Here is a 12,212-nt window from a genome sequence, read left to right on the forward strand (position 1 = left end):
TTATTCTGCACAACTTCAATATACTCATCCAGGCTTTGAAACCTTGTCACATAAAAATCATGATGTGTTCTTTGATCATGTGCAAAGTTGTCCAACCTCTTCACCACAAGCCTTTCAAACAGAGACATGGATGTGATTCATTCTTCCATGTTCACATCACTTGGACCAGCTTCATGGGCACTAGCAAGTTCATTACTAGTAGCAGCAGAATAAACCAGATTTATCAAGACACACACATATCGACACTTCATAGGAAGAAAAAAAAATACTGTGTAAACCAGTGTGTGTGGTAGCAGAACTATGGTGAATCAAAGCTATAGCAGCAACACTCCAGAGTAGTTTTAAACACACCATAAATGTTCAGAATTACAACACACAAACCACCAATTCTCCCCCTATTTGTCTTCACAAATAGAATTAGAGAATGGATAAAAAACTGAATCACATAGCACACCAAGGAGCAAGTTTCTGCATAACCAGAAAACTAGAAAAACCTGAAAACCTGATGTGAGTTGATTTTAGATGTTTTCATTTATGATGACACGTTTACTTAAGATTAGGATTTTAACAATTAATGGTGAGGACCTAAGGAATATTCCCACTAGACACGAACTTAACCAAGTTGTTAAGTAAATGTGAATGTTCACTTCACAAAGGCAAAGATGAAAAACAAGATATGGTGAGGATGAGATGCAATTGCGGAATTGAAAATGGGCACTAGGTTAACATCAATGGTGGTCATGGCCTCCCAAATGATGCACCATACTCATGATTATGAGCGAAACCCAAGAGCAACAAAGAATAGAAACTAAAGAGACAAACACATAAAATGGAAGGAAAATGGAATGAGAAAACTTATGATGGTGGGTGAGAAATGTCACGTCACTTGGAGTGTGATGTGCTCCAAGATGAGTGTGTTGGCCGCCACTTGAGAGCTTCCCAAATCACTCAAGATAAGACCTCAAACCTAAGAGGACATAAGCCTCACTAAGAGCTCACACAATTTGTGCAGAGTTTCTTTACTTCATTCAAATTCAACATGTAAAATACAATGAGGTAGGCCTCCTATTTATAGGTGAAAGAGCCTTGGAAAACAAGCATGAAGGGTAGGATGAGAAACACTAAAAAAGGAAAGCCTTAGGGTTTGACTAGGTCAAACCTGCACCCTAGGCTTGTCCTTCTAGAAACTATGTCAAAATCCGTTCCTAAAGGGCTAGGAACAAGCTAAAAGGCTAACTACACCCTCTATTATGCTAAAGGTACCTTATTCTAGCCTATCTTTTCTATTTGGACCCCTAAAGTGAGCCCAAATTATTTACAACATATTCTATCTTTTAAGAAGACCAAAAGAAAGAACAATTGGTGCTCTGGTTTATGCCCATCTCCTCTGGTTGGGTCCATGAGATCCTAGGTGGGGTCTTGAATTGTTTGTTGAGATGACTGCTCACCATGTGCTTTGTCTTCTGTTTCCTTGTTCATGTTCATAGCTACTTGGTTTGTATCATGCCCCCCAAGTTCGAGAGAATTCGACCTCGAATTTAGAACTCCTGCAGATAACATAGTCGGTTTGCTCACATATAAGATAGTGCAAGGAGTGGGATGTGAACTTGACTTATGTTCTTGAAGCTTGGGGAGTACAAAAGATGGGGTTCTAAATACAAACCATATTTGGAAAGAATGTTTGGGAATGACAATTTTTTTGAAAAAAATCCTCTTAGAAGATGAAACCTTTAGTTGGTGTTTGAAAATCATTTCTAAAATTCTTTAACAAAGATGGTGAGTAGGTAGAAACCTTTGGTAATGAAAAAGACAAAGAAGAAGGACACCTTGGAAGTGCAGTTGGTAGCATGGCACGAGTCAACAAGATTGATTTAGTTGTGGAAGATGATATTTTGTGACTCTGTTTATCTTTTCTTTCTTTCTCTTTTTCATTTTCTTTTTTTGTTTTCATTTTTTAATTGGTCCTCATGAACCTCTTTGGGAGAGGGGGGTTTTAAGATAACCTTGTGCCCTTGGAAGCTAAAAGTCATTTTGTTGGTGAGGCCATCATGTAGAACTTGTCTATCATAATGCCAAGGCCTTCCCAATAGAATATGTGTTGCTTTCATTGACACAACATCACATAAAACCTCATCTTTATACTTTCCAATAGCAAAAGTTATGAGGACATGTTTATTAACCATGATTTCACCCATGATGTGATTCCAATAGCAAAGAAGAGAATGATTCTTGACATTCTTAGGAATCAACTTGAGTTGGACAATAGTTAGGCACTTTTTCTTAGAATTGGATCAATGTTCTAAGTCAAGAACTCACCAAAACTAGCACCAAATCCAAACTTATATGGAAGTTCCACATATTGTCAAATTGAACCAACAAAAAGAGAGAAAGAGCAAAAGCACCGAATAGAATTGAATAGGAACAACAATGAACCGAACAAAATGAATTAAAAGACAAGAAAACTGAATAGAAGTGCGGGAAATTAAAGGGCACCGAACCAAAAACAAAGAAGAAGAAGAACAGCTACTGGAAAAAGAAAATAGCCGAACCAAAACACAAGAACACAAGCTTCAAACATGAATAACAAAAGAGAAGGAAGGAAGGAGAGGAGAAAGCTCATGAAGATGGATGTATGGTTGGATGATCACGCCACTAGAAGGATGGAGACTCCTAGATGAGTGTGCAAGCCGCCACTTGAGGTAACCATGGAACCATCAAGATAAAACTAGAGAAGAAGGCACAAAGCTCTCCAATGCTCTCTCAAAATTTGAGTATAGTTTCTCTAATTAAAATTCAAATCTGAAATGTACAAGGGCAGCACCTATATTTATAGCCTAGAGGTGCTGAAAATCAAACTAAAAGAATTCAAAATTCCCTCCTAAAAGCTACTAGAACCGGCGCCTAAACCAAGCATGAGGAAGGTGTGACCTCTTCCTTCACTTTGGCACCTCCTTATTTACTCCTACACCTATCTACTAACGCACCCCCCTTCCTAAGACTTTAACTAAAGACTAAAAGATGCTTTAACAATAGAGGTTTCTAATGTTTCCCTCTAAGCACCTTCAACCAAAGAAATTACAAAAAGAGTAAATAAACGTTCCCTAGCTCCTAAAGCTTTGAACATGCTTCTTGTAAGCCTTTGAGGTGGGCTTTGACCTCCATGGGCGTCCTCCATTTGAGCCTCTACCTCTTCTTGACCTTGTTGATTGGCCTCCATGTCCTCTTGAGCTTGATCTCCATCAACCCTTCTTATTAAGCCATTGGAAAGAGTTGGCTCGGTGTGTAAGCCAACACCCAAGTCAGATACTCTAAGGTGAAAGAAATTATTTCCTTGGTAAGATTCCAAGTTTAGGCGTCTCGAAGCCTGTATAATTCAGATGGGGCAACCTCTTCTCAGTAAGATTCTGAGTCCAAGCACCCAGAATTGGCTTGAGACTGTTTGGCGGCTGATGGCAGGTAAGTCGACCTTCCTCAGCATCGAAGAGTTGACTTGGTGCGTAAGCCAACACCCAAATCAGATACTCTAAGTGAAAGAGTTGACTTGGTAAGATCCCGAGTCCAGACGCTCTGAAGTTGTGATTGTTTGAGGTCAGGTAAAGCGACCTGTCTTGGTGGAATACCCGAGCAAGCGTTCTGTGCAGATTGTTTTTAGATAGGACGACCTTTTCTTGGTAAGATTCGAAGTCTAGGTGTTCTAAAGTTCACGATGATTCAGAGGGGACGACTCTATCTTAGTAAGATTCTGAGTTCGGGTGCCCTGAACCACGTTTAGCTGTAACTAAGATTGTTTGGCTAATGATAGATAAAACGACCTCAAGATGTTTGAGTAGGCGTTCTGCGGAAAAATTGTTCATCTATGGGCAGGTAATACGACCCACCTCGGCGTTGGTGAAACCACCCAAGATCGGGCGCTCTATAGATGAAAAATGAGATTAACTCAGTGGAGTAGTAACACACTGCGAAGGTAATTGTTTAAGAGTTGACCAGGTGTGTAAGCCGACACCCAAGTCAGATACTCTAAGAAAAAGAAAATCAATAAAGAGTAGACTTGATGTGGAGATTAACACCCAAGTCAGATACTCAAGTCATCCTTAATGCTGGGGAAGATTGTGCTCAGAAAGCGGGTGGCTCTTCTAAGCATGCAGGTCCTGTTCAACAAGATCGAGAGACCTAATCCTTGCTCAAGTGATCAGTTAACACTCAAATGAGCTAAAACGTCCTTTGCGGTCGGGAGGTATGAGTCATCCACAGGTTAGTTGTACCAGAGCATTGTGATTTCCCATACTAAGTTGGTGCATTGCGTTTATTGTTATTTTTGCAGTTGGTTACATTATTGTTAGGTGGTAGGTCTATAATAGTCGAGTTTCATCAAGACAAGTAATGAGATATGCATTGTTAACATACTAGTCGAAGTTTTCCTAAAAGAGTTAAATAAGCAAAACAAAATGCTAGCATAATACATATGTGTCCTTAAAAACATTAAGACAGGTTACATAAGGGACACTACTCTTCTACGAGTTGCCCATCCACCATTGTCTTGCCTGGGCCAAGTTGGGAAAAGTCCATCCCAGGATAGATTCTTGAGGCCTAGGCGACAACGTCTTCAAAGCCCGCCAAGTATGAGTTGGTAGCATCGTTGGTGAGGGCTTCTCTTTCCTTAACCAGCTCTTCATCCTTTCAAGCCAGTTCCTTCTTAAGCTTATCCACCTCAGCCAGAAGCATCGCATTCTTATCACATAAGTCTAAGGCCTCCTTGGACTTTTTAGTCAGGAGAGCCTTAACTTCAAGTTGTGATTGTTTGAGTTCCTCCTGAAGCTTCGTCGTCTTTTGCTAGAGGTCTCCAACTTGCTGAAGGAGCTCAATGACCTCGAGGGACTTATTCTCAGCTGACCCCTTCCACCCTCTCAGTTTGGAAATGGCTAAGCAACTCGTAGCAAGTGCTTGCCCCAGCTGCCTCACGGCCTCCTCCACCAAGCGATCCTCCTTTATGTCAATCAGGTTTTCCTTGGCTTTGTTGGGAAGAAGGACCTTCTCGAGGAAGGAAGGAGCGTCCAAGCAAGGGTCCCACAACCCCTCTTCCTGGACACTTGTGCCTTCGCCTTCCCGCACCACTACCATGTCACGAGGCCGATATGGGCTTGGTGGAGGAGCCTGCTGAGAGGGAGAACGTTCGTCTGAGACAGATAGCTCAAAAGGTTCAGTTGTGGTCTTTCGCCTCCGTTTTGAAAACCACCCGGAGTAGGTGTCATCAGTAGGGGTTGGGGCTACGTTGACAACGACCTTGAGATTGAGATCCTGAGCTGACGGCGCCTAAGCGGCTGCTCTCATCTTCTTAGCCCTTTCTGCCAAATCCTTCTTGTTGATCAGGGCCATCATGTTGTCAGTAACAAAGACATGGAAAAAATTCAGCAACAACAATCAAGTAAGCATCAATAAGAGCAAGAGAACGAAAGATAGCAATGTACGTTTTTAGTCCCCCTGGGGAGAACTCTAGGCTTATAAGGGTGGCCATATCAAAACCCACCTTTAGGCTGGAAAAGAAATAGCACACTTCCTGGTCCCGCTGTGGCATGCTGTCCAGGCACCGAGCACCTTGGAAGGTTGGTTTCTTGGTCCAGTATAAGAGAAACCCATCTAGAAGAGTTGGGTCCCTCTTGTTGCAGTGTATCTTCAGAAATTTACCCTTGAAACCTTTATAAGATTGCTGGAAAAGTGATAACAATGCCCTCCCAGCCACTTCGTTGAATGAAACCCATAGCTGGCGGCCTAAACGCTTGGCCTCAAAGAAATACAAGAAAACTTCCATAGATAGCAAAAAGTCAAACTGTGCAAAAAGAATGGAGAAACCCCGAACGAATGCCAACTATTTGGATGTAGCTAGGCTGGGGCGACATTGATTTCGGTGATAAGCTCTTTTTGAAAGTTAAACAAGGGTAAGCAAAGGAGAACCTTTTAAATACAGTGGCATAAAAATAACAAAATAGACCATAAGGGTCTGAGGACTCATCACAATAAACTGGCTTGTCCTCTCTACATGGAAATCACCTAAGGGCTCTATCATGCTCCCTACCAAAAATACACTTTTTTGGGCGTTCGCTTTTCACATAAGTCACTATTTGTTCGTGAGAAGTGTATATCGAGACTTCTTCTAAGAGGTTCTCTGGTGCCCAAGGGTACATAGCGTGGTAATCCATCATACAGAGTATCTAGAAATGCAAACAACAAGCAAATTCATACACACATTCAGGCACACATTCAGGCAAGAAAACCACACTCAAAGTTGTATTTCAGATTCAAAGCAAAAACAAGACGAGCACAAGCAGAAAAGATCAAATCAAGCAGAATCAGTTCAGACAGTATGATCGCAATAGATATTCCAAACAGGCTATCATACGAGCAACAGGGTAATGGTTCGGGTAAAAGAAAATACCTTGGTTGACGAAGCGATTGAAGGCGAGGAGGTTTCCCAAGTTGGGGAGGAGGTGCAAGGAGTTTGAGAGAGGCGCGAAAACTTTATGAGAGTAAAAGAAATGAAACAATAAGAGGCAAGGGTTTTCGAACGATAACTTAAGCAAATGAGGGAAAAGAAAGTGACAGTGCCTTTCCACCGTTGATGAAGAGGCCACGTGTACGCTCCAAGTTAAGTATGGTGAAATGTCACCTCAGAAATGCTTCGTGCATTGTGCCACTCTACCCATTGTGAGACTGACACGTAAGCCACCAGTGCACGTGAGTAGTCTCTTTGCTGAAGCAAGCTCAGTTCGAGCCTGGGGGGCTTGTGTACTCGACCAGAACGCTCAGAGTTCAGTTCTTGGTGGTCAGATCTCGGTGCATGGCGCAGGCAAGTCAGCTCGGCTCTTAGGCCAGAATAGCAGGCCATGTAATTGGACCCCAATTGTATGAGTAAGTCCATTTTTTTGTATAATTAAGGTAATCCTTCGCACGTAAGACCTAAGCGACTAGAGAAGGGTAATTGTGGACCTAGGGTGCGCTCAGTGCGTATGAGGTATAGGCCAAGTAAGTGTTTTTCTTTTAAAACCTAAGCACATGTGTTTTAGGGCACGTAGAGGTAAGGTTGCATGTATAATGAAAAGTAGCGTAGCCCCATGGAGAGGGTTCCTACGAAAGCAGAATGGACCCCTGATGTTGGTACATGAGTTGGTGCCCTGGTGGTTATTCTATTTTTATTTATGCACTCCCTAGAGGAAAGATTTCGTTCTGTTGCAGTACCAAGAGAGTGTGCCCCTGAACAAAATATTTTCCTGTTGAGTATGCTTTCAGTTGAGATTAGATTCTCGTGATGGAAAGTTGTTACAAGAGGTAAACTATAAAAGGGGCTTGAGACCCCAGGTAAAGGTACGTTGTTTCTAAGACTGAAACTTACTACTTCTTAAACTCTTATAAGCCCTATACTGACTTGATCATCGAAGTGCAATCAATAGGTAGGATCCCCTCTGTTTCAACGGAGCTGCGTTCTAGAGCAGCAAGAGATAGGATGGGTTCGTGAAGAGATAGACAGAGCTAGAGCTTATCATCAGAGTCAATCGGCGAGAAAGTCAATCGGAAAAAACAACAGTAGTTGTATTAAGTCTTGAATTGTCTAGGTGGACAGTTTGGGAAGAACAATCACTTTTTATTAGTTTAGTAGTACATAACTTGTAATTTATATGTCATATTTTACATAATTTTGGTTAATTGCATTTTGTGTTGTTCTTCGGGTGTATATTTGATTGTGCAGATTTTGTGTCACCACTTTCATATTGTTCTACCTCAAAACCAATGTGAAATGTTGTCGAAATTTCATGAAATATATAGAATGTTCATTAAAGTGTGTGTACTATTGAATTATAAGAAAAGTGAATCTTCTCGAATTGGATAAGACATGCATTAGTCAACACTTCAATCACCATTACAAAACATATATGGATCATTATTGGATTAATTCAATCTGCATAAGTGTTGAGTACGAAAGAGGACTAGAAGAATTTATACAATTTGGGCAACGTAATGCGAGTAGTGGCGATGAAGTAAAATTTATCAAGGACCACCTTGGATACAATTTGTGCAACGTAATGTGTTTCTAGGATCTTAACAACTTGGATATGACATGGTCAATTATTACATTAACCAAATGTGTTTTTATCCCAAGAATATGTTGAGTCTACCATGAATGATGCAGTGGATTGATGATCGATTAGAGAACATGATTCGTGATGTTGGAGCTGAATCTTTTGAAGAAGTGCATGGATATGGAAGGATGTCAAGCAATTTAGACACTCAATTGTATCTGGATCAACTAACTTCACATGGTTGTCGACAATGTTAAGATTTATGAATTTGAAGACAATAAATGGATGAACTGATAAAAGCTTCATAGAATTACTTCTGTTGTTGAAGGAAATGCTTCTAGAGGAAAATACTTTACCTAATCATAATTATGAGGCCAAAAAGATTCTTTTTCCGATGGGTATGGAGTATAAAAGGACACATGAATATCCTCATGATTACATATACAAGAAGGAGTTTTAATTGTTGAAAAATTGTCTGAGGTGTGGGTTATCACGTTACAACTTGAAACAAAAAGATGAAGATAATATTGAAGAGATGACAAAGGATGGACCCCTCTAATGAAGGTTGTGTGGCATCTTTTGATCATTCGAAGAATTAAGCATTTTGTTTGCGAACCCAAATGATGCTAAGAATCTCAAATGATATGCAGATAAAAGGAAACGTGACTCTATAGTGGCTATAGTGGTTCATAGATTACAATTTTGGCTATAACCGTAATCTTTGGAGGCTTTATGGAAACTCAAAAGGGTCAAACTAAGGGGTGATGGTTTTGACTAGAATCATCGTTTATACCCTTGTTTGAACCTCTTTTTGTTTTTGTATTTCATGTACACTATAGGTGATGGTTTAAGAAATAGTATAAATAGACTACAGTTGTTGATCATCGTTTAAAATTCAAAACCATAGACGATGTTCGCATAGACTACGACTCTAAAATTATTGTATAAGGATTTGTAAAAATCACAAGACATTTTTTATAGTAATAATATGTACTTTACGAATAATATAATGCGTTGTTTAGTATCCGTATTTTGCATGATAGAAAATGATACAAGCTATTGTAATTCAAAAAAACGATAGGATATAATCATAATGACACAAATTCGCGTTGTGTTTAATCCTACATATCAAAAGTAACTTCTTCTAATCATCGTAGATATTTAAAATAACACATAAATGAAGAATGTTTAAAATAATAAAGCAATCAATAGCTATAGTAAATAAAAGAATATAGTGTAACAAGCATACAGGTTACAACATCATGACCTTAAATTCATCGAAAGTGAGCACCCCATCTCCATCAAGATCAAATCTAGCTATCATAACTTCACACTCATCTATACTCGTAGATTCACCCAACCTACTAAGCATCATTTTAAGACTTCTGGGTGTGATGCAACCACTCTCTTCCATCTCATACATCTTAAAAGCCTCTTTTAGGTCATTCTCTTTCTCTTCCTCTTTCCCTCCCTCCACAAACCTCACAAAATCATCAAACCCCACCATCCCATCCCCGTCAGCGTCCATCGCAGTCACAGTCGCCGCCGCATCCGCAGCAGACAACTCCTCACCCATGGCCTCCACGCATTGTTGCAGCTCCCACGCCGATATCTTGCCGTCACCATTCTCGTCAAACTGCTTGAATACACGTTCATATTGCCTTAGCTTGTCCATTTAGAATTATGTATATAGGTGCAATAACATGTAACGTAGCAACCAAAATAGATGTCATAAGATTGTGAACCAAGAAAAGAAGCATGCAACGAATTAAAACGAAGTTGCTTAAGAATGATGAAATGAGAGAGGTTATATTATAGTGCCTAATGCCGCGTGGCGTGAATTGACCACGTTATGTAACTTGTGCGACCAAACAACGTTGGAAGATTGTGGGCGATTTAAATATGTACATATTCCCAACACAATATTTTCTCGTAGCGTCAGACATTGGGAGCCGCCTAAGATTGCTCCACCACACATACCCCACTCTATAGGAAGCTTCGGTCTCACAAAATAAAAATCAATTTACTTACAACTTACATCATGTAAAATTATATTTATGTTTCAAAAAATTAACTTTAACTTATTTTATCTATATATACGTTTATTTTTATTTATTAAAAAGTATTTTTCTTTCAATTTTTATACAATTTATTTCTGGCTAGAGATGTGCGTGGTAGGAGAAAAAAAATTCGCATTTGATTGATTATTGTAGTCATTTTTAACAGTATTAATTAATAATCAATCTTAGTGCTATTTTGACGAGAAAAGAAAAACGCGAAAATTAGTGGAAGAAAAATATTTATATTTTTCGTATCCGGGTTGAGGTCTAAGTTCTCCCACTTTAGTGGAACTTTCCAGGCTCCAGGAATTTAATGCGATTTGAACTATTCATGAAAAAGAAAGACGATATTACATTTCTTAGAAAATGATGCAATTTAGATAAAAATGGAAACAAGATTTAAGAAAAAGTTGCGTTTCATTGTTTCATATATGGTAGGATGAAGTGTTTAGAGTATAATAGATTAAATAATTGTTTCGAAAGTGTTAGAATTGTTGATTTAGAACAAACTTAGCTAGGAGGCACGACAAACCATCCCTGGCCCAGGTTTTTTTAAAAACCAGGAAAAGGCTTTCATAAGCTCCATTAAATACCATAGGTTTCACAACCTCCGTAAAATAAGAACCAAGCACCCACAATTAATATTGCAAATAAAGCACATCAACCAAGATTTGAACCCAAGTCCTTCCAATAACCAAGGAAGGGTTAACCACTAGACCAGAGAAGTTCTTTGGTCATATTATCAATTTTATTTTACTTATTATTATTAATATTATTATTAATATTATTATTAATATTATTATTAATATTATTATTAATATTATTATTAATATTATTATTAATATTATTATTAATATTATTATTAATATTATTATTAATATTATTATTAATATTATTATTAATATTATTATTAATATTATTATTAATATTATTATTAATATTATTATTAATATTATTATTAATATTATTATTAATATTATTATTAATATTATTATTAATATTATTATTAATATTATTATTAATATTATTATTAATATTATTATTAATATTATTATTAATATTATTATTAATATTATTATTAATATTATTATTAATATTATTATTAATATTATTATTAATATATAATGAATAGTTTCCAGTGTATGATTCTTCAAAATTTGATACTGCAAATGTAACCAAAAAATAAATTATGATGATGTATATATGTGATAAGTTAATGTCACTTCACACACAACTTATTTTTACTTATTGAAATTCATAAAAACAATCTTTAAGAATTGAATAATAATTTCAATTAATGAAGTGCCTTCTAACTTCAATTAATGAATCAACCTCTAAGACCTAAGTTCAAAGCATATTTAAATATGTATACCAGTTTAGGCTAAACTCACTAAAAAATTTAATTATATCTATTTATTAAGAATTGAGAAAATATATTTTATTGATGTTTTACAATAAATTTTTGACACTTAAAAAAAATTAAAAAACTCTATTATTTTGATGAGATTTTAGAATAAATATTTAGAATTTAACGAAGGTTTTAAAATAAACCTTTGGAAATTAACGAAGGTTAAAAAAATCTTTGTTATTTTATGGAGGTTTTAAAATAAACCTTTGTAAATTAACAAAGGTTAAAAAAACCTTCGTTATTTTGTGGAGGTTTTAAAATAAACCTTTGAAAATTAACGAAGGTTAAGAAAACCTTCATTATTTTGCGGAGGTTTTAAAATAAACCTTTGGAAATTAATAAAGGTTAAAAAAACCTCTGTTATTTTACTGAGGTTTTAGAATAAACCTTTGGAATTTAGCTAAGGTTAAAAAACCTCCGTTATTTTGTTGAGGTTTTAGAAAAAACCTCCATTAATTAAATCAATTCCTAAGGTTATATTAACCTCCACTAAATAACCTCTATTAAAACCTTTTTTTCTTGTAGTGGTCGAAAGTTATTAATATTTTGCTTAAAATTAAAATTGGAACCTAAAACTAGTTAGAATGTGTTAACTTAATTATTATGATAAATTAAGTTTTGTTAAAAATTTAATAATTGTATTTTTTGTTTTATTATTTACAAAAAGGATGTAAG

At 37.0% G+C, this 12,212-nt stretch overlaps 1 protein-coding gene across 1 annotated transcript; it reads right to left on the reverse strand.

The window, feature by feature from the left end:
- Window positions 1–9,247: 9,247 nt before the first annotated feature.
- On the reverse strand, window positions 9,248–9,837 carry LOC137813710 (calcium-binding protein CML38). Its single transcript, XM_068616098.2, has one exon. The coding sequence runs from the start codon at window positions 9,742–9,744 to the stop codon at window positions 9,322–9,324; it is 423 nt and encodes a 140-aa protein (XP_068472199.1). The 5' UTR covers window positions 9,745–9,837; the 3' UTR covers window positions 9,248–9,321.
- Window positions 9,838–12,212: the final 2,375 nt, after the last annotated feature.

This window comes from Phaseolus vulgaris, chromosome 1, assembly GCF_051622355.1.
Source record: "Phaseolus vulgaris cultivar YP4 chromosome 1, ASM5162235v1, whole genome shotgun sequence".
In the NCBI taxonomy this organism is placed as follows: Eukaryota; Viridiplantae; Streptophyta; class Magnoliopsida; order Fabales; family Fabaceae; genus Phaseolus; species Phaseolus vulgaris.